Source organism: Bacillus rossius, chromosome 11, assembly GCF_032445375.1.
Source record: "Bacillus rossius redtenbacheri isolate Brsri chromosome 11, Brsri_v3, whole genome shotgun sequence".
In the NCBI taxonomy this organism is placed as follows: domain Eukaryota; kingdom Metazoa; phylum Arthropoda; class Insecta; order Phasmatodea; family Bacillidae; genus Bacillus; species Bacillus rossius.
This window is the reverse complement of record NC_086338.1, coordinates 55,621,711-55,649,039: the sequence shown is the minus strand read 5'-3', so window position 1 is coordinate 55,649,039 and position 27,329 is coordinate 55,621,711. Positions and strand designations below refer to the sequence as shown.

The 27,329-nt window shown below is 37.3% G+C and overlaps 2 protein-coding genes across 4 annotated transcripts in view; one reads left to right on the top strand and one right to left on the bottom strand.

Moving 5' to 3' along the window:
• The window catches only part of LOC134537046 (integrin alpha-PS1), a 123,231-nt gene extending 121,223 nt beyond the window's left edge, over positions 1-2,008 (bottom strand). For both annotated transcript variants that reach the window (XM_063377269.1, XM_063377270.1), the window contains exon 1: positions 1,655-2,008. In XM_063377269.1, the coding sequence (XP_063233339.1) occupies positions 1,655-1,842 (188 nt within the window). In that variant the 5' untranslated portion in view covers positions 1,843-2,008. The remainder of the gene's footprint in view (positions 1-1,654) is intronic.
• A 4,929-nt stretch (positions 2,009-6,937) lies between these two features.
• Positions 6,938-27,329, top strand: part of LOC134537041 (E3 ubiquitin-protein ligase Ubr3) — a 115,925-nt gene continuing 95,533 nt past the window's right edge. The window contains exons 1-8 of one of the 2 annotated variants that reach the window (XM_063377258.1): positions 6,938-7,558; positions 17,377-17,590; positions 19,835-19,963; positions 20,282-20,414; positions 21,323-21,452; positions 22,832-22,965; positions 23,699-23,927; positions 25,171-25,350. In XM_063377258.1, the coding sequence (XP_063233328.1) occupies positions 7,321-7,558; positions 17,377-17,590; positions 19,835-19,963; positions 20,282-20,414; positions 21,323-21,452; positions 22,832-22,965; positions 23,699-23,927; positions 25,171-25,350 (1,387 nt within the window). In that variant the 5' untranslated portion in view covers positions 6,938-7,320. The remainder of the gene's footprint in view (positions 7,559-17,376; positions 17,591-19,834; positions 19,964-20,281; positions 20,415-21,322; positions 21,453-22,831; positions 22,966-23,698; positions 23,928-25,170; positions 25,351-27,329) is intronic. The other variant, XR_010075917.1, reaches the window with a different exon arrangement.

Below are 27,329 nucleotides of genomic sequence, written 5' to 3'. Positions count from 1 at the left end.
TATTCTGTATGACATTGGGTTGTTGAAGGACTACAGAAATCAGCCAAAAAAGAAAAGGCATGGGCTGAGATAGCATGTTTTTTTCCTGTCTTTTACACTGTTTTTATCGCATTCTATACTGCGTTTTATGGGTGTATTTGGCTTGGAACTAATTGTCGAGTTAATGCCGTGGTATTGTGAGACTATGCTAATAATGTCGTGCTATAAAATGCTGTGCGACAGTTTGTCGTGCCGTGTTCGTGTTCGTGTGACTCCAGCTTAAATACGGTCTTGGCCAACCGTCTTCGAATTAAGTCAATGAGAGAATCACGGTTTGATATTTAGTGCGATAACATACTCTTGACACCGCTACACTTGGATGGATGTTTAAAAGAAAAGTTCTTTAGAATTTGTTAAACTAAGGCATACATAGTAATTTTGGCTTTCTGATTTAGTTCCACTATAAACACACACACACACACACACACACACACATACGATTTTAAAATAGAATGCTTCATAAGTAGTTTCTTATTCTCTGCAGGAAACCGTTCGTTAAAGGTTATCAATACTTAATTTTCTATTACAACAGAGGCACTTCCATAACTATGGCGCTCAGGAGAAATATAAAGGTTCTCTGTTGATCAATTGATTAAAGAAGCGGGAAATTAATAAGATACAGTACAGCATGCATACTAATCAAGTACCTACTTGAGAAATATAGAAATTAACAATGATTTAAAATTTCACATTATGAAAGGGACCTCGATCGGTCACATGTTCGATAGGGATTGAGCAGCAATTTCCCTTCTACGAATCACAGAAAACTTATGACTCTGAGCAGAGGCTAAAACTCATAATCGACTGTGAACTGAATCAAATTTGCCACTTTTTTTTTTATTATAGGCTAAAGCGCATAAGCAACATTCTCTGGTTGACGTTACGTATGGATTTTGTAAAATGTTTAGATATCACTTTATCAATAAGGAATTGAGTTTCGTTCTTTTCTCAAACGTGAAATTTTAGACAGCTCATTATCTTATCAGCACAGAAGAAAATTGACACGATCTGATCTCGTAACACATGCGAGTGCAACAGACGATTCAATGTCAACTGCGACGATAATGCGATTCATTCTATGTTCATCTTCCTGTATGGAGTCCGGAAGGCAATGTATTTATTATCGCACAGGATGTTTACATTATGCAAGTCTAGGGACAGAATATGCTTTGTGTGAATACACCTGCTTTTCCTAGCATTGTAGGCGAATCAGCATTCACGAGCGTGAGTAAACAAGTGATTTATAAACTGATGCAAAATAAAAGTTACAAAGTAGTCACAAAAGATTTAAAAAAAAAGGCAATGATTTAATGTTTCTAAAAATCATCATTCATGTTTTAAGTCATGTCGGTTTTTAAGGAACCATTCCACAGAGTTAAACTTATATCTACCAAATTAAGAAAGCAATGCGTAATTAAAAACCTACGCATCAACTTAAAAATAAACTATTTACTCACGTTTTTATTTTTTTATTTTATCACGCACGTTCAAGGTAGCGTGTGCAATCATACAGGTGGGCGTTTCAACAACTTCCTGGAACCGACGCACGACACAGCAACCGTGACATTCGAACTTTTTTTGTGTGTAAAAAAAAGGGGGGGGGGGGAAGACTCACCAGCTGCTGTCGACGTTTTGAGTTATGTCGTCCACCGTCTGGTGCTCCGCCACCGAGTAGCCGAAATAAGACCCAGGACTGCCTTTCTTGATGAGTGGGATGCGGGGTTCCAGGTTGAAGGCCCGGACGGAATTTGCGTGCATCTGCAGTAGCAGCAGGAAACACGCATACAAGCCGTTCGACCCCATCTTCGCGACACTTCCAGCCACGGCGAACGCGCGCCGCCCACGAAACAAACAGCCCAACACGCACACACACGGCCAATAAAAAAACTCCCTCGACTGACGCGCGGCGGCAGAGCGCAAAGTAAACCCCTTGCCGCGATAACGTGGGAAAGACTGCAGCCAGCGATCCTGGCGGAGGCGAGGCGAACCACGTCCCCAAACAGCTGACGGAATTCTGCCACAAGCGCGCCAACCTCAGCGCTCCTCGCTGCTGCCAACATTGCCTTAGCGTTACCAGCGGGACCCTACCCTCGTTTGAGAACCGTGGACCGCAGTAACAATGACAATGACGTTATCTCAAGTACTTAAATTCGTGACAAAATTATTGTTTGTAACTCCTTAACTATGAAAAGACTACTCTAAAACACTGAATAGTTTAAACTTTCAAAGCAGTATGTTGCTCGTTTAAATGTTCCCATTGATGCATTTATTTTGTAGATTACATCGTAAACGTACATTTAAGTATGCTAAGTACCTTCTAACAAAAGAAGTTAAATAACTGAATGCACAGGAACCCCTTAAGTTGTAAGAGTTAGTTATTACTATCGTGTTATAATGTAATCTATTTCATTGTTTGCTACAAAGGAAATCTACGTACCTACCTATAACTACCTATTGCTTGATTTTTTTTTTTGTTTGACTCAGAGTCCAGTAATAATAAAACAAATGCAATGGTGAACCGGTCTTGGTAGGGGGAGGAATGCTCTGGAAAAAATATGCGAGATCTCCGTGAAAGGAGTATGTAGGTAATTTTGGGTGATACGATATAGTGAGCTGTTGTACCTACATTAATTAACATCAGTATGTAGCCTTGTCGGTAAATTATTTTAATTTCTCATCTTCCAACCAACCTAACAATATTTTATTTATTTTTAATCTTTCGTTTCAGCTCTACATATTCCTCGGATATAAAATAAAAAATTTTATTTGATGCTTCGTGGGAAGCAAAGCTATTAGTGTTCAATAATCATTGTGAACGAGAATCACATTACACTGTAAAATATATATTTCTATGCCATAATTGGTTTTTAGGATTCTATACATAACATTAATTAAACCTATTGCTGTGGCAACTTTGTGTGTCTGTTCGGATGCATGTTCGGATGTCACAAGTTTACCAAAAATAAATCAAACATTTTTTTTTTTGGTTACCCATCCACTCCACATGCAACTACCAGGGTCGCCGAGAGAAAATCAGGATCCAGGGGCAGATAAGATTTCGCCAGACCACTCCGTTGATTTAATGTGCATACAACTTTTAAACCCCACAACTCAATAAATAAATAAATTAATTAATACTGTATACGTTACCACACACATATATATAAGCATGATCTGCGCGTTATAATATAACTTGTAAGATTTCCTATAAATTGTATTAACAATATAACTTTGACTTTAGTCCTATGAGGGTAAACCCAAGCGTTAAAAATAATCTAGAAACTTAACTGACCCCTTCTCTTCAGAGGTGAGGGATTCCCCCCTCCCCCACCACCAATTACCCAAAAAAATCAATGCTCAATCCTTCTCAACGGCCCTGGCAACATCTGATTTCTTACTTTGTGTCAGTTTAAATCATGTCAACGTATCCATGCATCAAGCAACGGTGAATACAACCCGCATATCTATTGAGGGTTTCTGGTAACAATACCACACAGGCGCAGTGTCTGCTGAAATCTAGCGTACTGTTTGCCAATCAGCTCCTCAGTTGTGAAGTTTCGAGTATGAGATAGAATTTTTGTTTGAATTAGGAGGGGAGAGACCTACACGTCTAGTAACAGCGATGTCATAAGAACGGACACACGCCATGAACACAATGTAGATATAGAGATAATAGATCAGGGGTCGAAATCTAACGTAAGAGGAGGTTTATTAATTCCGCAAGAAATGCAATAACGCAAAAAGTTCAACAACGATATTTGCAAATACCCGTTTATAAACTAGGTACGCAAGACACAAAAACGAAAAACAAGCATCACACAACTTTCAACTTCTTGCGGCGTTTCCGCCTTCCATATTTGAAGTTAAGTGTTCCGATAACTTTTAAAGATGCGAACAAATATTGTAGTAGGAATTTATAGGAAAGCGTATCGGTGTGCGAAGTAAATCTCCGTGATAACAAAAATATTCTGAAATAAATTATACAGCCCTTAACAGTCACACAAAGAAATTATAACACATTAAAAAAAAAACCATTAATATTTAGAGATTACAACCTTGATAACTCAATATTTTACCATAATTTGGAATTTGTATATGTAGCATTGTTTATTATGCGTAACTGATAATTGGAATTTCATGGGATCAAATCCCGTTCAATTACAATATTTTTTTTGTACATTTTCTTATAGGACTCATTATTACATTTTAACACTGTAATTGAAGAAAATCATACTATAACTTTTTTATTTGTTTAATTAAGTGTTATAATAATAACTTTAAATATACAGCTAAGTACGTTGGATTAGTTATTTTACACTAGGTAGGCATATAACGTTTATTTTTTACTGACAATAAAAATAAATCTTATAAATATATTCGCTATGGATTGATTGGGTATACGTGAATATGTGTATATATACATTTAAAGAAAAATTAATGTTTGTTTGTTTGCATTTTTAATATAAAAAAGTATCAACAACTTTATAGAAACAATTCTAAATTAAATTACTGAATATAAAATAAAGTTACTTAGCTAAAACATTTAATGAGTTTAAATATTTATTAATTTTATATATAATACTGTTTAAAAGTATCTTTTATAAATATTAAATGCTAATTTTATAGAATAGTGGCTCTTCTAAAAAAAATTAAATTAAATTATGAAAATTGTATTTTTAAATTCCGCTATATCTATTTGATGACTGCTAAACAGCATTGAAATATTTTAATAGTACATACATATAACAATAATTCACTGTTTTGAACCATTGATGCGGTTATGTTAGCTACATTTCAAATGCTGTATTAATGTTAGCAACATTAAAATCACTTAATGATGTTTTCCGGGACGTTAGATCTCCAAAATACCACTTATAGAATATATATATATATATTATATATATATATATATTTACACACATATACATACATAGAGAGAGAGAGAGAGAGAGAGAGAGAGAGAGAGAGCGCACACCAATGTTAAGATATTAAACTAATATAAATATTATCATATTTCACGAATTTATTGCTAATATAATAATCGATTTACAAATATTCAGGTTTAAAGCTAAGTACGTTTCATTATTTAAAGTTGTAATGGACTGTCACATTTTCAAAGTCAGGTCATTTTACACGATCGTTAAATCAAAATATTTTTATAGATTACGATGACTTGTTCCGTTTATGAATACACTGTTTTCATACAAACATATGAAATGTAAATTAATTAGTCTACGAGAACAAGATTTCGTACAATGAGAAAAAGTCTGTGCCGAGATCGTCCATTCTAAAACAAGGGAATTTATTTTTTTTATTTATTTCCAAAATTCGTTCAACAGATTCTTAAATTTGAATTTCGCGGGCGTTCTTCAGGCTGAGCCACTAGAATCGCTGCAGTCGGGTGTCGCCAACTTTCGCCATGTTAAAAGGCCTGAGTTTCTTATATTGTCCTACTACAATGTTTGATGCAAATAATCATCACAATGTTTTTTAATCTACATAACGTTATTACTTTTTAAACATTTTTACATGCAATATAGCACTGTTAAATTAAACTATTGAAAATTCATTATTTTGAATGATAAACATGAATTATCTAAAGAATCCCTGGGGAAAAAAAAATTGTTTTCTAATGTATCATGATTTCAAGTAGCCTAGTGTAGTTATTAATATCGTGCGACTTTCGTGCATTATAAACGACCATGATTTTGTTGCGTATGCGTTGTTGTGAATTTGCGTCCCTCATGAAGTTCATAACCCCGGCCTTTCGCAGGCAATAGTAATTTTGTTCTAACTTAAAACGTTTACGCGAACGAAAATATTTCGCAATCGATCGCAATAGATTGCATATCTATGTTCATACGTGCTTTAGTAGATCAATTTTTGAATATACGATGGTTTCCCACGCACTTCTTGTCTTTATTTGATCGAGGAATTGATTGCGGAGACTATTTGATATTTTCACCCTCTTTACACAATAATATTAGTAGAAACTTAAATTTAAATTTAAAAAATAATATACTTATATACATGATATTGTTCTATAGATAATAACTATACATATTTAAAAAAATATGTTATGAATTATTTATAATTTATAACTCTTTTAAGTAGTCTTTTATCACTTTAAGTGCATTTTTATAGTTTTGACAGAAAAGCTAGACTCACAATGATCTGTTACGTCACGTCTCGTCGCGTCGATTGAAAAATTTCATCTTTCGTCCGTCTATAATGTTTCCCGAACTTTAACTTTTGACGCACAACGGATGTGATTATAACCTCCAAAATGTCAGCAACGTATTGCAAAGAGCCTTTTTTATTATATTAAAATCTTTTGAAGTTCGTTTGTTTTTTATATGCTTCCTTTACAGATTTTCAACTTATGTTTGAACCCATTTTAAATTTTGGTGTTTGCTACAAAAAATAACTTGTACATAGTCGTGTAATTAATTACGTACAGTAAAACCTTTAATGTATTTAAGTAGTTTTCTCCTGTGCAATGCAAATGTCATAATTTTAGGTACCTATAATTTACATTAAAATATATCAAGTTAACGTTTGGCTGTAACTAATATATGTCAGTAAATGTTGAGGCCTCGCCAACTATTAATTTTTAAGTCACATTTGAGTTTGGATGTGACGAAACATAATAACGTGATTACATACATGCGTGCTTACTTACCTAAGCTACCTTTAGATTGTGAATCTAACTTTATTTCGATATTTTGTTTTCAAAAATTAAATATTATAGCAGATAATGTAACTTGTATGTTTACTTAATATATAGATATAATTTATTTGTTTGGATATTGAATAAAAATAATTTAATGAAAATTATAGTTTTTGGGAAGTTTGTTTATTTCTGAACACACCTACCCGGAAGAAATTTTTGATGTTTACTTGTTCTTTGGCAGTGCCATCTTTCATAGTTTTAGTTCATTAGTCCTTGTTGATGTAAAATAGTAAATTGTTTGAAGTTCTGTAACAGTGTCGAAAAACAATATTAGTTGCTACTAATTTGTATGAATGGCATAATTAATTACCAATATGGTGCTTGTGCAGAGTTTATGTTAAAAATGCCAAATTTATTTCGGTATTTGACATGACGGCATGAAATGAAGTGCTGGTTTTACATGATCTGTTAAATATAACCTTGTCTCTAATTATACTTGTAAGACGTAGACCCAACGAAATGTTAACCAATTGAAAAATCCTTTCAGTTGACGAAACTCCATGACTTGACAGTGAAATTAATTGTACTGTAGAAATCGCTGAATTTCAATGATGAGTGGGACCATGGAGTACCCAGCCACCACTGCCCAGGTTTTGATGAAGAAGGGCAAAAGAGGGGCTGCCGCGTACGTTCACGCGGACTGCGCCAACTCTGGCTCGAGCCAACATCTAAATGATCTATTGAATTTAATTCTAAATCCTTGCAAAATGTTTGACTGGGAGACAATAGACTGGTGCAAGTGGCTGATTGCAGGCGGAAGAACACCGGACGAATTCGAAAGCATAGGTAAGACATTGGCATATTCTTTCTGGCCTATTGCATTTATAAATGTCATACGTCATACACTCCTACTGACTATAGGTACTGTATGTTATATTGTTATTGGACATGAAATATTTGCATGAAAAAAAAAACTGGTTTTTGGTGAGCATTCCTTTACAATGTTTAGATAATTTATTATTTACGAAATGTTTTGTTTGATTTGGAACTCTGCAGGGTAATTGTGGATGTATGGGGGATTATTTAAAAATATGAAAGAAAAACAATCTAAAATCATATATATATATATTGTTGGGCTTTCATCATGTGGCAAAGAGTATTCCAGTTTTCTCACACTCACTAGAGGTAATTGGTTATGAGAGTTTGGCATTGGAAAAATGTAGCTGACCTAACCTAACCAACCTTTCATTTTGATTATTATTTTCCAGGAGCCATTAATCTGCAGAATTACTATTCATTGTCCTGCTAAACCGAATTAGTATTTTATTTGTTTCTAACATAACCTAACAAACTGTTCACACTTTTTACAGCTCTTAAATATAGATACCTTGTTTGACCAATGGTCCATATGATTTTATAGTATTTATAATTTTACTTATATGACTGACTGTTAACACTATTTCACAGTATTTTAAATATAGCTAACATAACCCAACCAACCATTAAAATTGTAATTTACTGGTAAGCTACATGACCTGTAACAGAATGATTAGGAAAAAAATATTTTTCAGATTTTAATTTTTTTCCTTTAACTACCCCATTCATAAAATATTATTTTTTTATATCTTAGGCAGAGTTTTTAAACTATAAAAGAAATGCAAAAATGCAAGAAGGGCTAGGCACAAAAATTTAAATACCTATTTATGTATTATACCAAGCTGGAGAAATGCAACATGTGTAAGCATTGGCTAACTTTTAAGGTATTTCATTTTGTCGTACATTAGTGCCTTTCATATTTTAAGTGAAATTTTTCAAAATCTTTTAAAGATGAAGATTTGACATATATGTACAAAAGTCTATAATGTTCTTTTTATGCCTATATGCATAATGTTTTTACTTGTTAAATATTGTCGTAATTATTGACAATACCTGCTTTTCCTTGTGTGTGTGTGTGTGTGGGGGGGGGGGGGGGGGGAGGAAGACCCTGAGTACCTATGTTATTTTTGAGTACTAATAATGTTTCTTGATGCACATTTTAATTTCAATTGGATTTTACTATACTTGCCTAACCTAACAAACCTTTCTTTTTCACTACCTATGATCACCTAGAAGTGAAAAAAAAACTTCCATCACCCATATATCTTTATCGCTTGAGTAGCAAGTTCCTGCAAGGCTAAAATGAGTACGTACTGTTTCTTTTTCTTCGTAGCGCCAACCATTTACTTCCAGCTGCCTGTAAATGTTGCTTGTATCCTACCCAGGAAGACTGGCCATCGAAGATGGGTGGTTTCGAGCCTCAGATGGCTTCTTTGCCCCTCTTCGTGTCGTGTTTCGGCCTTCGTGGCATTCTGAACTTCCTCCTCTTGGCCGTTTTTATTTTAATTCTTCATTTCAAACCAGGATAATCATTAAATTGTTTAGTTCTTTAGCAACCATCTTCCTTGTCCACGTGCACTTTGCATGTAGAAAAAATAAGCTCTATTTGAAAGAGAAGGAAATGACGATTTGTGGTGGGCGGTGCTTCACGCAGGGGTTTGCATGTGCAGTTCTGCTCATGATTCTCAAAATGTGCACAAGGGAATATTGGTGCGCAGAATTCTTCCAGGTCACACCGGTATGAGAAATGTGTGTCCAGTTACAAAAATAAGTACAGTTTCTCTATTCTACCATTTTGTTACGAATATGCCATTATTTTTGTTAGTACATCATTATTTATTATTTGAACTACTCTAGAAGTTTTGCTTGAACAGTGATTTAGTTCTGTACGGTGCTGTAGTCGCTCTTTACTGTTAACGAACTTTGAGTTTGAGCATTGGTGTGTATATATTTCTGTAAGGCATTAAAAATTATAACATTTTCTAAGAAACTACAATATTATTGGTGGGGTTTTAAATGCGCTCTGACTTGCAAAAGTTTGAGAACCACCGAGACCATGATCAGTCACCCTAACTACTTCTTGGCTTGTGTGTTGATGCAGCGCTTGTATAACTATGTGTCTGTGTGCCTTGTCGCAGCCACCTTCCAAGGGCGATCGTCAACTGAGAGCCTGGTTTCTGGCACAATTCAGGATGTCCAAAAAATAATGGCCCATTTTCAATAGTTTAATTTAGATTAGTTACAGCAAATCATACTATAAAAATGAAGGTAAACAAAAGTGTTTTTTTTTTCCTTGCAAATTTTCAATGTGTGCACCTTTAGTTAAACTGTACTCATCCAACCTAAAGTCCAATTCTTTCCACTTTGGTAAACACATCCGGAGTAATGGACGCAGTAACCTCTTCAACTCTGGGTCTCAACTCTGAAAAATCATTAGGTAGCGGCGGAATGTAGACACTTATCTTTTATAAAGCCGCAAATGAAAAAAAAAAAAATAGCCAGGTGAACATGGAGGCCAGCGAAAAAGAGCTCTGTCGTCTCGACCATTACGACAGGGACTTTGACTGACTCTCGTACAGAGATAGTCCAATGGGGAGGGGATTTGCGGTCAGGAGTCACCATTTTACTAAGGTGGCGCTCCAAGGGAGAAAACAACAAAGCAGTACTTGCACATGTGCTTATCTAAAACTGTTTTGAGTTTCTCTTTAAATTGTGACCTTGAACCAAAACTCTAAATACTATTAAAATTTATAACTTGGGCATTCTTTAATGGACAAACTGTATAATTTAAATAATACCTTTCTCGTTGGAAGGAGATCATGACTGAAGTGTTCTCAACTAAAATATTTTTAACTATAATTTCGGCAATGTTCATGTTGACTGGATGCGCAGATATAGTCTGTGTGTGTAATAACAAAATACATCTAACGAAAAACAAGACTGCACATTTTTTGATGTCGTTAAAATGTAGACATTCGAAACAAAAAATAAGTTTGAGACAAAACAACACGGTGGCCACGAAGTATGTCGTGACTGTCAGAAAATCTGCAAGGGCGTAGGGGTAAAGTAAATGACTCGTAAAACTATCTTACAATATCAGGAAACCTCAACTTATGAAACTCTCAATCTCGAGTAGGTAAAATATATAATTGCATGATATTGTTTGTAATCTGAATTACATTATCAATTTTGTAAAACTCGTTAGATACTATTTAGTAGTACCGTCTTTCTTTCTACTGATTTTCACTTTTACATTTAATTTAGTTTGTCTTTGTCAGATTTCATTGCTTATAACGGATAGTTTTAAATAAAATTATTTTTGTCAATTTTTTTTTCTTCATGTAATCACAATAAAGCTTTTTAAAACTTCTAACTCCTTTTCACAGTCTCTTTCAGCACTATGATCACTACATAAGTGCATTAATACCATCCATCACTCATTTGTTTTTAGTCCTAGGGGTTTTTCAACAACAGGGAAAAGTCAGGGAATTTCATAGGTAGTCAGGGAATTTTTTTAATGACAAGAGTTACTGAAAAATTAAAGCTGTAGCAGAGATTTATTTTGATTTGTGCCGGTTCTACGTACACGTCATTTCTTCGTCTTTTCCAACCGATATCAAAGTGTTACAAAATGTTTTCTTTCCCCCCGTTCAGTTTTTCTTGTGAGCATATATATCGGCACTTCGACCATGCACATATACTTCAGTGCAATCGACAGCAGTGCGGTAAAATAATTGCCTGTTGCAGTAATGAAGTGGTATGAGTCATGATTTTATATTAAAATTTTTAATAGTTATTGGCAACTGGCTTAATATCAGTGATCAGGGAAACTTTTTCCCCCAAATCTGTTAGTCAGGGAAAAGTGAGGAAGTTTTTAATCACATGTTTGCTAGACACTCTGTTTCTTCTGGTGCATCAGAGGTTACAGTATTGAGTAATTAATTTCATTAAGGTGAGCCCTACCGAGTAATATCAGTAAAATCGTATAAGTTGAGGTAAAGTCAGTTGCTAGTGTTTCCTTTGGAGAAAATTAGTTTTATCATGTGATATTGATTTGTTTTGGCAGGCATAACGTTTTAAGATTAAAATGACATGTTTGAATGGCATGTAAAAACTTTTTCCCCCCTAGAAAGCAATACCAAATGGGTAGTGGGATTATCAGTGTAAGGTAGGTCAGAGAAACTAGTCGATTCAGAACTGGAAAACTTGTAAAATTCAGGGAATTTTGTGAATCCAAGCTTGGAGCAACCCTGCACAGACATGGCAACACCCACCCACATATCCCAGGGGTTTGATCCCACCGGTAATCAAACCCATATTGTCTTGGTTGGGATGGTGAGTGGTTCAACCGCCCTAATTATTATGAAAATGACTGTACATGGGTTTATGTTCATACATGTGGGTCTGCCAACTTCCTGTAAACATTTTGTAGCCATGTGCATGTGCATCGTAAAAATTCACTGTAATTTTTCCATAATGTGCCTAAAGAAGTAGAATTTCAAAAATAGTCAGGGAAATTTGAAATTTTGGTGATAGAAAGTCAGGGAAATTAATTGCAGATTTGTATGGACAGCCTGGGTTACCTAATCAGGAGACTGGTCGAACTCTAGTATTTCGCAAGTGGGAACTGTTGGCAGACGTTGCCAAGAGCTGGTGGGTTTTCTTAGAGTGCTCCCGTTTTCCCCACCGATGCATTCACATCAATTACCCCTAGATGTCAAAGAGACCTTAAGCCCTAATTTATTCATTAATTGTTTCTAGTCTCTCCTACAACGGGCTGGGAGTTCGTAATGGGAATTTCATAACTACAGACAATAGCATATGATCCAACAAGTGCCATGTTAATTTTTTGTAATGCTTCAGCATTGAGTAGATAGTGAGGTTATCTAAAGAGGATGTGACCCCCGTGACACATGTGGCTGGCGTACTCCGGAGGTCTTGGGTTTAGATCCATGAAATGCACAACGTATGTTTTTACAGTTTTGTTATTTTATTTCAGTAAAAACAATCATGACTTTCCCTTTCTCATGTGGCTACTACACTCATTACCCATATAATAAATAACTTTCTTCTTACCTACTCAATGCTTATTGTGTACTTATTTATTCAATTTATGATATATATTCAATTCTACTTATTAATTCACGCCTTCTCGTATAACTGTCCGCTACTATCGCTCCAAAACTCGCACTATCATTTGTCTTTTTTTTTCTTCCCACAGTGTGTTTGTCTTTCGCTGTTGCCAATACTATAAACTATATTTTACTTTGTTTCACCATTCATTTTATTATCATTGGCCAACATCCGTGACGCCATTCATTTCCCCTCCGTGATTCTCAACCAATAGGAATCTGGTATCGGATGTAAGAATTGAGCCAATTTTTGTAACCTAAGACCTTTCTTTCCCATGGTTCTTATGCTTCCTTAATATTATTAAAAAGTCCTTAAATTTCACTTATAATCGTTAACAACTCCTTAATAAAGACTGATAGCATGCAAGTAATAAATAAATGTGGACATTTTAATTTTCTTTTGTTTTTGACTTGGCAGAAAACAACATTTAGTGCACGTGCAGTACAATTGGTAAATTTCGGACCACAGGATTAGATTTTATGAATAAAAACATTTAGAATTCATTTTTTATATTTTGTATCTCACCTATAAACTGAAAATGTATTTTTTTTCTTACTGTCTTACGTTTAAAGTAAATGTAAATGTGATCAAATTTTGGTTTGCATCTATGCTTTTGTTAAAAACGTGTTCCAGAGATATTTATGGACAGCAGGGGCATATTTGTAAAAATTGAACTAACAAAGGAAATTATTATTTTTTTGCATTAAAATTCTAAAAAAAATTTATTTTCTTGAGGGATTTTGTGATATTACAGTGAGTTTTCTTCCTCTTGATAGTAGTGAAGGCTATGAAGTTAAGGGGTTCTTAAACATTCCTTAATTATTCATTTTTGATTGCTCAAGAGGATAAAAATCAGTTTTATGGGCAGGGATGTATTCTTAATTCGCTCAGTTTTGTACCTTCTTTTTTGTCTTTCAAACACATAGTTTTATTTCCTTTAAGCCTTCATTGTATTTATACCCAGGTTTTGTTAAAAGTTTTCTTCATCTCATCAGTTTTCTTGAAAGTTTGCATATACATTAATTTGCCTTTTAGAAAAGCGACAAAAAATGAGACAAAATAACACAGTAGAAAGTGGTTAAAACTTTATAACACCACTTCAATAACAAATGATACTAAAATTTTAAGTTTATGTACAAAACTAAGATAAATCAATTTTTTATTCATGAAAGACGGTTTATGTCACTGTGTTATTCCCATCACTTTAATGTAATGGTTGTGGAAATTAGATTTTCGTTGAGGAATACAGAATTTTTGTCATGATACGAGGAGGATAACATTATCATTGCCAAGAAACTAAATTAAAACCATACAATAATTTAATATATATACATATTATGTATATAATATTAAAATGGCATTATTTTATTTAAGTATGTTTATACTGACAAATACTAACTACGTTCATATTATAGAAATTAAAAAAAAAACTGTAACACTGACATCTTTAGTTTTGTAATGAGATTGAGCAAAAAAATTAAAACCAGTGAGACACCCGCACCTATAATCATCAATGGTTTAAGCGTAGGGGTATTAATTGTTCATAACATAGGAAAGTACGTGGCTGGAATTCTGCGGAAGCGAGCCAGAGGCCTTGACTGTGTGTCGTGGTGTCTGCTACCAGCACGGGCTTGCTGACCTTGTGTCCGGTGTACCGGCATCACGTGTCTCGCCTCGTCTCGTCTTCCGTCCGTGTGTGTGTCGGGGTGCTTGAACTGCCTCGTTCGACTGCCAGCACCTGCTAGTGGCTCAGTCCCTGCATGCCATTCATTTAATTTATATAATATATATAATATATATGATATTATCATAAAGCTTAGGGACAGAAAAAAAAAGGTGCGTGTACTTAGGTACGCGCATGAGAAGTTATACTTCTTTGGCATCATTAAAAAATAGTTCTTAATTGCATGCAAATAATTCTCCATGGTAGCGTTAAACGTTTAACGCAACCTTGTTGGAAGTCGCTTTAGAAGTACCTATAACTTAAAAAAAAAAAGGAATGAATTGGGGTTCTGTCATCGCATTGACATCAGGAGGTGTTTGGGAGGAGGGGTGTGGGGGTGATTAGATGAGAATGGAACGTCAGCAACGGGAATGGGATCATTGGAGGGGATCATCGCGACGTTCGCCTCGTTTCCCACTCGCGAAATATCGTGGGTTCGACTCTGCCCACATTGTCTCTTACTTGATTTGAGGCAAGTAATCTAACCATTTGACGACTGTGTCTCCCCCAAAAATAAGTGGTATTTTATTTATTTATATATTGCATTCCATAGAGCTTTTAACCAGAGTCCATGGAACTAACCATTTTTACGTGGAATCATTGTAGCAGAAAAAAATACCATGATTAAAGTTAAATATTAGGAAACTAGATGAACATTTAAAACAAAATAATATTTAGGTTTACATACATTACATAAAATAAGAAGGTTCTATAATTTTTGCTTAACGATACACATATGTTTTAAATTTTATGTGTGGTTTATAATACAAGATGTACACAATCGTAGACATAATGCCATTCAGATATGCTAGTTGCTATTTATTTTTGGATTATGTAAATTGAGCAAGGCTAAGAAAGTAGGTATTGACTCAAAAAACAAGGTAAACTTTGAATATAAAAGAAACACCAACCATTATTACCATTGTATTATACGTATTCAATGCTATTGTCCCCAAAATTCTTCCTCCTTTTGTGTGTGTGTTGGTCCCAGTTTATTATGGCCTCAAGTAATTTGTGGTTATATTTGTTTCTATTGATTTTTTTTAGTGTGTATGGCAAAAAAAAATATTGTTCTGTAGATGTATTCATTTGTAAAAGTGAGTATTCCTACTTTTTAAATTTTTGTCTAAGACTGGATAATTTTCTCTCTTTTGTCTTGTGAACATAATTTCATCTTTACTAAAGTGTTAAGTCATTGGTTTTGGGTTGGAGTTCTTTGTTGTGTGATTGCCTTTTTTTATGTTGTCTTTCATTTCTTGCTGTGTTGTTAAAAGATGGTTTTTCATGTTATTTTTTTACTGTGCATTTATAAGTTCTTCAAAATTAGTAGTTATGTTTATTTATTTTTTAGCTCTAGTAAGGTCTGATGACTTATTCAGCACACATAACTAACAAATTTAGATAATTTATTCCTCATTTGTTCTTGAACAAGGAGATGTAATTGTGGTGTTGCGATGTCAGGGTCATGTCATCACCCCAGCTGTGTATTTGCACGGTTGACTAACAGCTGAACTGCGTGGGCGGCCGGTTTGACCTCGCCGGCATTCGGCCGTGAGAGTGTGACTCACGGCCGGGCTTCATTCGCGAGCGAGATGAACCCCAGTCATCCATTCAGCGAGTGCCATGTCTACCTAGCCTCCCCTCCTCGTACCTTACGCCACCCTATACATGCTGCTGGGACATAGGAACATTTATTTGATGTTTACGTCATTTGAGCCTCCCTAGGCACATACTAATACAAAGAATGGTCAAAAGTATATTTGACATAAATTTACACGAATGTATTACATGCATAAACTTTTTAATTACAAATTGATACTTATAATTATTATTACATACAATTCATTAATTATAAATTTATCATAAACTAAAATTACACATTTTGAGATGTTCACAAAAAACATAAGTAATTTCTAAAGACATAACCATTTAAGTAGGTTTTCCTATAGTATTAAAATTGTATCCACCATTTTTAGGGGATATGCTGATTAGCTTTTGTGAAAATATTAATATTTTGTATCAGTTTTAATGTTTTAGTGAAATTTTTTTTTAAATGTTGTAAATGACTAACTGCTCAGTAGTATAAATTTAATATTAATATAGTGTGTTTTATTTAGAGGTTTAGATGTAAGATTTAAACTTCTAGCGTAAGCCTTTTCACATTCCATTTCCGCAAATAGGTTTTCTGATAAAAGAAAAGGTGGTCTATTGCTAAACTTGCATTGGTAAACATGTGGTTCTTTGCATGGAAACAGCAGGTAAGGTAAAGTGGGATAAGTGTAATCATCCCAAATACTCTAGCATGCAATGCGTATGTTAATTACGAGCTTTGATTACTTTTTCCCCGAAAGCTGGGACAAAATCTAGTCAGCAAACATAAAAAGTCCTTAATTTTTGATTGCATGAGAGGAAACGGATCATGTATAGTTTAGTTGCTGTCAGTTAGGAATTGCAACTGAAATTATTAATCATTTTGAATCAGAAATATTTAGTTTGAACGTGGTAAGAACTATAATAACTAATGTATTTAAAAAAAAAACCATGTTTAGACAAATAATCTTAGTGTATTGTCATCAATCCTCGATAAATCTACAAAGTTTCAATGAAATCTGGCTGTTTAAAGTGGGTCAAAATCGCTCCCAAATGAGTCGGTTACAAACATACAAACTAATAAACATACAGGTGAAGCTAATATAAAGCGTGTAAAAAAGGTTTAAATTAAAGAAACCAGGTTGTTTGGTTTATTTTTAAAAAAAACTTGTTTTTTTTCCAACACTCCTTTTAGGTCTCTTGATGTTACAATTTATAGTGTATATATTGTTTTTCTGACTGCACTTGCCCCACTTCACCTTGTCTAAAGTTAGTGATGGAATGAAAGGTGAGTCTGCGGAGCACCGGGCTGGTGGCTCATGCCGCGTGTTCGTGCCCGCAGTCCTCCGGTACGACAACGCCACCACGTGCGGCCTGGTGTGGACGGCCAACTTCGTGGCGTACCGGTGCCGGACGTGCGGCATCTCGCCGTGCATGTCGCTGTGCGCGCACTGCTTCCAGAACGGCAACCACGACGGCCACGACTTCAACATGTTCCGCAGCCAGGCGGGCGGGGCCTGCGACTGTGGGGACACCAACGTCATGAAGGAGACGGGGTGAGCGGGCCCGCTTCCGTCCTCCTCTCTCTCTCTTTCCGCTCTCTTCCCGCCGGTCGGACAGAGTCCAAGTCTAGTCCAGGTGTCGGGCTCTGGATTAGTAAGATCTGTAAGACGACTCCTGTTCCACCCTGAAAGGACACAGACGTAGGAGGGGGAGGTGGCAGGCGAGCTGGCCTTCGCGCCTTCAGAAAACAGTGTCTGTTGTGTGTATACACTTAAAAACTGTGCCAGACCACCGACAAAGTTACCGAGCAGCTTAACGGGGTGCCGTCTTGAAGTCCACTGCCCTGCCAACGGACAGTGTTTTGCCAGATGACTACTTGCAGGAGTAGCATCCATCCGCCGAATCCCACGACAAGCACAACACGTGTATTATTTTACCGAACAGTGTCCCTTTTCCTCTTTGTGACGTGAATTCGATGAACGCCTTGCGTTCCGTACAGGGGATTCCTGACAGGATCTTGGCGACGCGAAAACAGGATACTTTGAAAAGCCCGCTCTGGAAACACTGGTGCCAACACTTGCATTGCGTCTCTCGCAGTGATGTAACCATGCAGCAGCAAACGCTAAAATGTGTATTAGGCACGGCTAGCTTTCAGTCACAGGCGAACTAGCAACGAAAGTACTCAGTCCATTTGTTCCAAACAACTTTTATTCTTAACTTTGGAGTGTAAACTACATTTTGTAAAAAAAAATTCTTCTTCCTTATTTCGTGCACAATTTTTTTTTTTTTAATGCAAGCAGCAAGGAATAATGCCCCAAACCAAAAGTGAAGAAATTAGAAGCAACGAGTGACACCCATTTCTTACCGGTCTTTCCGATGTAGACAGTGGTCATCTCTGTCGATTAAGAAAGAAGCTTGGAAAAATGCAACGGAATCGGCCCTGGTGGCCCAAAGTGGTGAGCGCGCACGACGAAATGCAACGCCCCAAGCTCTGTACAGCCGTCTGCATTGGCCCAACCCAACGATAACGCATCAAATATAGAATCAATGGACGTAGACAACCCCGAACTCGCATTATACTTTGGAACTTGAATCAAATTCACAAAAAAACATAGCAGTACTTCTACCCTTTATTTTTCTCTCACTTTCTGTCTTTTTTTTTCCCTTTTGTATATATCTATAATGTGCTAACTATTTTATCTCTTTTTATATTTCTCTCTGTCTTTCCCCCTTTCTCTTTTTTTCCCCTCTGTATTCCTCTCGTGTTAAGTTTCATTTTCACTCTTTCTCACCTTCTTACATTCACTTTCTCTTTCTCTCACAAACTCACACGCATACATATCCACATACATTCAAATACACACATAAACACACACACGTGTGTAATCTAGGAGTGTACCGATACCCAAATACTAGCTAGTTTCTGATTGCAGCCACCAGTTGTCTAGCTGGATGAAATGCAACCAATTATATCTATTCTGGTTATCCAAAAGGAGTGTAAAATGATGAAGCTTATGATATTTAAGATTTTGCATAATTGGAGCACCAGGAAGTTAAATTACAAAATAAAAATAATGTTTCATGTAAAGTTAAGTTATTACATACCTTTATTTGCACATAATTTTAAATTTTTTTTTCTACATCTTGATCCAGCTTGTGTAAATCAAACATCTTTAGAGAAAATTTGAGACAAAACTTAAAATGCAAGAGGGGTTTAGGAATAAATGTGCAGTAAAAGCCCTCAAATATTAGTAATGACAAGAAAATGAAATAACCAACTCTTAAGGGGCCTACCTCGTCAGGGGTGTATGTGTATCGGCCAGGCGGGATGATGAGCGCGACGCTCACTGGTGCTTCTAGCACGGCGTCTCCTCTGGACTGGCGCGCAGTCTTCTCCCAGTGCATATGAGCGGTGACCGTAACATTATATGGCCGAGAAATGAAGATAAAGGTGTAATGCAAGTCCCTCAAGTGCTTTCAAGAATTTGTACCCATTGTTTTACGTCTAAAAATTACTCTGAAAACATGCGTTTTAGCCATTTAGCTCTTTTAAAAATAGTTAAAAAACTTAATCCAAAGTCAAAAGTACTTTTCGGCCCTCAGCGAACTCTTAAATGCTTCTCGTAAGCAGACCCCACTCGGATATGTTGAGTAGTTTTGAAATCGCGTTGTTTTTCCTGAAGCTCTGCGTGTGTGCCCGGGTAGGCGGAGCCCTTAAGTGTGAGACGAAGCCTCTTCCGGCAACCATCAGATTGTTACGTTAAATTTCTAACTCTTCGCCGCGTGTTTTCCCCCAGGTTTTGTGACCGCCACGGGCCGAAGGCTCAGGTGAACAAGCCCTCAGCTCCCGCAGACTTGATGTGCGTGGCCTCAGTCGTGATGCCGCGGCTGATGCTGAGACTCATCCAGCACCTCCGGGAAAACAGGTGAGTCGCAGACAAGGTCTTGTCAGTCAATGCAGAGCATGTACAGTGAACTCTCTGTTATCCGCGCGTGCTGCGAAAAAATACAACACACATGTAAATCTGTATGACGAGTGAATTGTGTGCAGTATACAGTAAAATGCCACAGGCCTTCTCGGAACTCACGCAATTTGGCAGCTACCATTTACTTACCACCTGATAGGTCAGACGTTTGCTCGCCATCTTTCGTTTTGAGTGCGACAGTTGTGTCGCTAACCATCGTTGTCTCCTTCTAACGCGATGCTCGAGTGCGAGGGTAACCACGTGCTGCTCGTGTTGCAGTAAGTCCGGAGTCCCGGAAGTGTACCTGCTCGCGATCCAGGACGCGGACGCCTTCCTGAGCATGTTGAACGACTTCAGCGCGATGGGGGCAGCCATGAGGAAAGTGATGACCGCGTCCTTCACCAACCCCCAGGTGAGAACCCGTCCGGAGTTCGGTGCCGTACTGACTTTTCAATTCCGGCATGTTCGGGACCCTGGCCTTGCCGGCAGGCCGTTGAGGGGGAAGGGGGGGACACACCCCGTGGCCCGGACTTCAGAGGGGGCCCGGTAGAGTTTCCAGATTGTTAATACAATTCATAGGAAACCGTACAAGTAATCATTTTAACAGTTTAGGTCTCATTAACATTTGAGAGTTTTTTAATTTTTTTTTTTTAAATTGTTGACATTAAATAATTTGATGGTGGGGGAGGGGGGGTTGTTTCTTAAAAAAAATATTATCCCACGGGCCCTTAATTTCTCTTGATGACCCTACTTGCCAGCCATATTAGCATTTTTTGTTGAAATCATTGAATGTCAATGTAGTTTTTGCGAGAATACCACAGTAAAATTAATACAATGATGCATCATTAATAAAAACCCTTTTAATACAAAACTTTTGTGAAAAGTGTAAATTGGTAAACAATTACATACATTATCACATAATAATGTAAAAAATCATTGTGAAGTTTCAACTATTATAATACTAATTTCCAGTTCTTTGGTTCAGTGTAGGTTGAATAGAAAAGCATTTACTACACAACCTGCAAAATCTTTCGTGGCCCAAAATTGCTCACGGCCATTTAGTGACATAGACGCATGACCTAGTGCCTGGACAAGCCGATCTTGGGTCAGTGCTAAGGGCATCTAGAGGACCGTGGGAGTCATGTTGGAAAATATCTAATTGGCTCCTGCTGTTACATGAGTGGAAATGAAATTGCCTCGCAGTGACAGTTCCACTCACTTGTGTCTAGCGGATGCTGGTGCCATATTTAATTGGCTCTCAACTAGTTGGATTTGGCATTCTTTGGACTGGCAATGATGTTTTTTTTTTTCCTCCTGCAGGTTTACAGGAACTTGACGGAGATTCCTCCAGAAGGTACAGACTATTATCGATACATGGTTGAAGGGAAAAGCACGTACGAAGAGGCTCTAAAATCTCTTCCTAGTCCAGAACCTCCAGATGAGTATAAAGGTTTGTGTTTTTTTTTTTTTTTTTTTTACCCCCCTTCCACAGTGAATTATTTTTAGAATCCATTTAGTACATTTTGTTTGAAATTGTTTGGTCTCATGCTACGTTGATTTTTTTTTATTTTCCCTTCATTACTGTTACGGTATTTCAGGGCAACTTCTAAAATTTTTATTTGATACATCCCTTGGAAACAAATGCAAGGGAGTTATAGAGTTAAAATTTTATAAATATTCCTTAAATAAAAGTAATGATTTTAAAAAAAAATCAACAATGCACGTAAGACTGAGCCTAAATAAAATTTATAAAAAAAAAAAAAATAGTCTCCTGTTTTAAAAACTAAATTGACCTATCAGTAGAAGCGTAGAATCTGGTCTCTGTGCTTCAATTAGATTAGGCATCACCATCTCGCAATTTCAAATATATTATACTGCCTGCAGTAAAGCTTCCATGCTAAATTTTTTGGTTTGACATGGCATAGGACTTAGCTTTGTCTGCTTGTGTAAGTCGACACTTTCGAACTGGTGTGACAGCTGTAATCGCCCGCGTGAAACAAGTTATTTCCTCACTGCCCTCGACCTCGTAGAATAGAGCCTGTTAGTAAGGATGTGGTTTGCGACAAGGTGTAGAAGTTAATAATGTTCGCAGGCTTTCACGGCCATTGTCTGCAGTAGCTTGGCTTCTGGGTTGTAGCCGTGTCCTTGGCAAATAATTCACCGACATTTCGGTCGACATTGCAGTCACCATCATCAGGGAGCAGTTACCTACGTAGGTAACAGTAGGTAAATGTTCCTTGATGATGGCGACTGCAATGTCGACCGAAACGTCGGTGAATTATTTGCCAAGGACACGGCTACAACCCTGAAGCCAAGCTACTTAAGGTGTAGAAGTGTCTGGGAGATATGATCTGTGCCTTGACATTCCAAAAAAAATTATGTAAATAGTTTTAAAATTATGTATAGTTATAGCAAAAAGATGTAAAACTCCAAGATGACAGGGCCTGATCCCCTCTGGACAGTCTCTGAAGCGGAACACTGTGTTGCTGGTGGGGAACGTAGTTTGTCAGCAAGCCCATGATGTGTGAACTGTGCTGACTGGTGTGATAGCTGTAATCGCCCGCGTGAAATAAGTTATTTCCTCTCTGCCCTCATAGAACAGAGCCTGTTAGTAAGGATGTGGTTGCGACAAGGCGTGGAAGGTCTGGGAGTTGTGATCTATGCCTTGACATTCCAAAAATTTAAGTAAATAGTTTTAAAATTATGTACAGTTATAGCAAAAAGATGTAAGGGCCTGATCCCCTCTGGACAGTCTCGGAAGCGTAGCTGGTGGGGGAACGTGGTTTGTTAGTTTGTCAGCGTGACCCGTGCTGGGTGCGTGTGTCGCAGACTGCCCGGCGCTGCAGGAGCAGCTCGTGCACCGCACGTTCCTCGACGAGCTGGTCTTCTGGACCGTGAAGTTCGAGTTCCCTCAGAAGATGGTCTGCCTGCTGCTGAACATGCTGCCGGATCCCGATTACAAGGTGGGTTTCGGCTTCGCGGCGAGGGATGAGTTTCAACAGACGGAGCTCTCTCTCTCTCTCTCTCTTTCTCTCTCTCTTTCACACACACACACACACACAGACACACACACCAGTGGCGCAACAATGGGGGGGGGGGGGGCGGCAAGGGTATTCCCCCCCCCCCCGCCCCCTGAAACCTTGAAGTGGCGGCAAACGGGGGCAAAGAAAGTGCTGTGTAATCAATTTTTAGATAATAAAACTGCTTAAATAGCACCATTTTTCACCTTGAAATACAAATTTTCCCGGGGGAGGACCTGTGGACTCCTCGCTATATTCTTTATAAAGAGGTATATTGCCCCCCCTTTGGAAATTTAGCTGTTGCGCCCTTGACAGACACAGACACACACAGAGATTTTCAAAAACCATAACGTATAGTCTTTATATACTAAGTGCCTCTGCAAATGTTCAAATACGAATGGTAAAAATATTCAACAGTATTCAATTCAGCACATTATGTCAAATTATTCAATGTTCTAGTTGTCTTTGTGTTGTGATGGATCTTCATTTGAAAATTAAAAAAAAAGTGTTGGTTGTTTGCACCAGTGAAAAACCAAGATGGCTACCGTGTGAAAGTGTCTGTTTTGTCTATATCCCTGATGTTAATCTTATCTGTGGTCGTGCTGGACGGATCGACGAGGGGAGGGGAATCGGCAGGAGTGTAGCGGGCGCGTGTGTGCTCTCGCGTGTTCGGCAGGAGGCGCTGACGCAGGCGTTCGTGCTGCACTACAGCCGCATCTCGATGATGCTGGAGCGCTCGCACGACCCCGACACGCTCTCGAACCGCGTGGTGCACGTCAGCGTGCAGCTCTTCTCCAACGAGAGCCTGGCGCTGCGCATGGCCGTCAGCTGCAACCTGCTGCACGTCATGGTCATCAGCCTCAAGTACATGATGAGCAAGATCCTGGTGCAGAACACGCTGCATGGTCAGTGGCTGTCCCATCCCCCCCTCTCTCTTTCTGCCTTCTGGTTCCTCCTGCCCCGTCTGAACACACGGCGTGTCTTCACGATTCCACAACACTGGCCGCCTGTCAGCGAGGCGGTGTCTGAACTGGCACGCGGTCTTCCCGTGCATAGGGCAACTATGATGTTCGAGTGGCGACCGTAGCATTCCATGGCGTGGAATGAAGATGGTGTTTAAGCAAGACCCTTGAACGCTTTTAAGAATCTGTACGGACGACGTTTCATGTCCAAAAATTATTCTGAAAACACACATTTCAACCCTTTTCACTCGCTTAAATATATATATATATATAGTTTATGAAACAAAACACGTATACAGAACTACAGTAAAATCACATTGTAATACCCCACACGGTTCTCGGAAATACGCTTGAAATAGAGGGGGAGGGGGTTGCAATAACATTTTGACACATCTTCCCGACTCCATAAATCAAATTATGCCGTTTTTCACACAAAATCTGTGCTGTCATCTCTGGCACAAATTCAACAAGTTTTAAAAAAAGAATACAATTTGAGTTAATGGCAGAGGTCTTCTGAAAAAGAAAGCCTGTTGAACCAACAACTCATCAAAATGAGTATATAAACAGGATTTTTTAACTAGTGCTAAGTCCTTTTGACACTTATTTGATGATGAAACTTGATGAAACTGAAAGGAATTTTTATTATAAATTTATTAGCTATGGGCTGGGTTATGCCAGAGAGGTCAAAGAAGGATAGGCTCTGACAAAGGGTGCATTAATTGCTATAGCGATAGCCTATGAGGTATTAGCACTAAGAGTACATCGTAGAGATCTTGACGTCGAAGTAGTAGGTGTTTCTCTGCAAACATTGTTTCCATTTTCTAATTGTTTTTTTTTATTTATAATAATTTAATATATCTTTTTTTTACCTACTTTTAATCATGTCTATTTTTATCTGTTATATTCTGTCCAATAACCTCAGCTTTGTAGACTGGAATGGTTAAAAAAATAATTTTTTTTAGAAAAGAATTTTCAGGGATAAAATAATTAAAAATATTGAATAAAGTAATGCATTAACATAATAATACCATTTTAAAAAAATTTTCAACTAGAATGATTATCCTTTTTAATACGTTTAAAATTTCAACTCCTATGAGAAACTTGTTAACAGAGTTTTACTTTACGCGCACTTACTGAATCGCAAGCCTGCATGTGTTTCAGTGGTGTGTGTGTGTGTTATGTGCAGACGTGGACAAAAACTACCACTACGTGGTGGACTGCGGGCGGCAGGTGATGAAGGAGCACTGCTATTGGCCGGTCGTCTCCGACCTCAACAACCTGTTGTCGCACAAGCCGGTCGCCATCAAGTTCATGAGCGACGACAACCTGCTCGAGATGTGGTTCGCCTTTCTCTCCATGTTCCAAGGTGAGCCAATGGGTGTGATCCAGGGGTCACGCGCTCGGGGTCGTAGGGGCGAGACACCGAACTTGCTTTCCAAAGAAATCTGGTTCGTATCTTGGTCTAGCGATTTCGGTTTCTGCTCTCCGTAGTTTACCGAAATCACCCCAGGAGTGCTGGGATGATTTCGGTTTCTGCTCTCTGTGGTTTACCGAAATCACCCCAGGAGTGCTGGGATGTTTGTTTACTATGTACTTTCTTCTTTAGCCCCGTTTTTTTTTTCGTTGTATGTCACCAACTTATTCCCTCTCTGTCAATTGTGGAAAGAAAGAAAAAAAAATATACATATATATTTTAACTTTAAGAAGTTGGAAGCAAAAGCTTTTTTTTGTGTTGAACTGAAAATTGATAAATTTAGCCACATGTTAGCAATGTCATTTCATTTATAAATACTAATTTAAATCCTTTTTTTTTTTATTCGTAGCTAACCCAAAGTACCATCACCAGCAAAGACTATTGAAGCATTTGTTTTGAGGATCTAGTAAATGAGGTAATGTTGTCGAAAGCCTAAAGAAGATTAACCTCAAAGATGCTGCTTCCTGTTTGGGCAAATAATGGAGTGACGAGAAACAACAGGGTGGCCACCCGACCAGTAAAAACCGGGAAACCTTAAATTAGTAAATTTTTTTGGTGCTTGGGAAATCTGTGAATTTTTTAAAGGCATCAGGGATTAGCTGTTTTTTGTCCAGCAAGTTGAAAAGAACTTAGTTGGATAAAACAATGGGACATCAGTGTACTTTCACAACTCAAAATTAATAATGCGCAGATTACTGTGATAGAAATGTTTTCTATGAACAATTTAAAGCTAGGAACCTTTTTTATAGTGGCAAACTAGCAGAAATAATGATGAGATTTTTGTTTATGCGGATAATGTAAATTGTCGTGTGTAAACTGTTTTTATTCCTGGCATCTGTTGTAGTTTTTGTTGTGCCCTCATGGTGTGATGTTTTATTTATACCAATGTTGTCTTTTTGCTAAATTTTGCTGTTGATTGCTACTCTCATTCATAAGCTACTAAATTATGTTCCAGGAAATCACTTTTATCACAGAAGTAATATAATCCTACAGGAATAATATTAATGGTTGACTTTATTAGCTCTGATGTAGTCAGTTTTACTTATTTAAAATGAATATACAGTAGAACCCGTTTATAGTGAACCCGCCTATAATGAATTCCCGTTTATTGTGAATTTCCGTCTCAGTCCCGGCAAAATGATGTAGGGTTATATATTAATTTATTGGATATAGCGTACAACTTTTGTCAATGTTGATACGTTTTCCCGTGTACCACGAACAAATTTTGCCGACATAATGCACATTTATCTCAAATATTTTCATATAATTACAAGTTTTTTTCACAAAACGTCTATTCTGGATCACATTGAAATTTTTCTCCGCAATACGCTACTCGATTGTCCACTGTTCATATTATAAACAAGTCATATTCGAGTGGCCTCGGTAGGCTACGTGTAGCCAAAAATGGTGATCAGTTTGGTGAAAATAAAAAATAGTTTTCCCTGCATAGTTAAAGAATGGGCGAACACGTGTACATTTAATATGTTATCAAAATTAAACATAAATTACCGCCACACAAATACGTATGTACATAATAGCAGCAAATTCAATATTTTTACGTCTCATTTTTATAGTTCACGTTTCGGACATTTTGATCGAGTAAGGTTCGTAAGACTACCACTAGATAGAACTCTTTGGACTAAATTTTTCCATAGAAAGTGAGAAAATTTCGTTCCAGCTTTAGCAACTGCGATACTAAATGATACGTAGTGATCTTTGATGTGCCAGACTCGTTATTTTTTGTTTATTTACTTTTGACGGTAAAAAGAATTTCGTGTTATTAAGCTGCAAATGTGCTTCAATAAGAAATACGTACATAAGATATGGTGAAAAACGCGGTAAAAAACGTAAGGCATTATCTGTGTGAGATA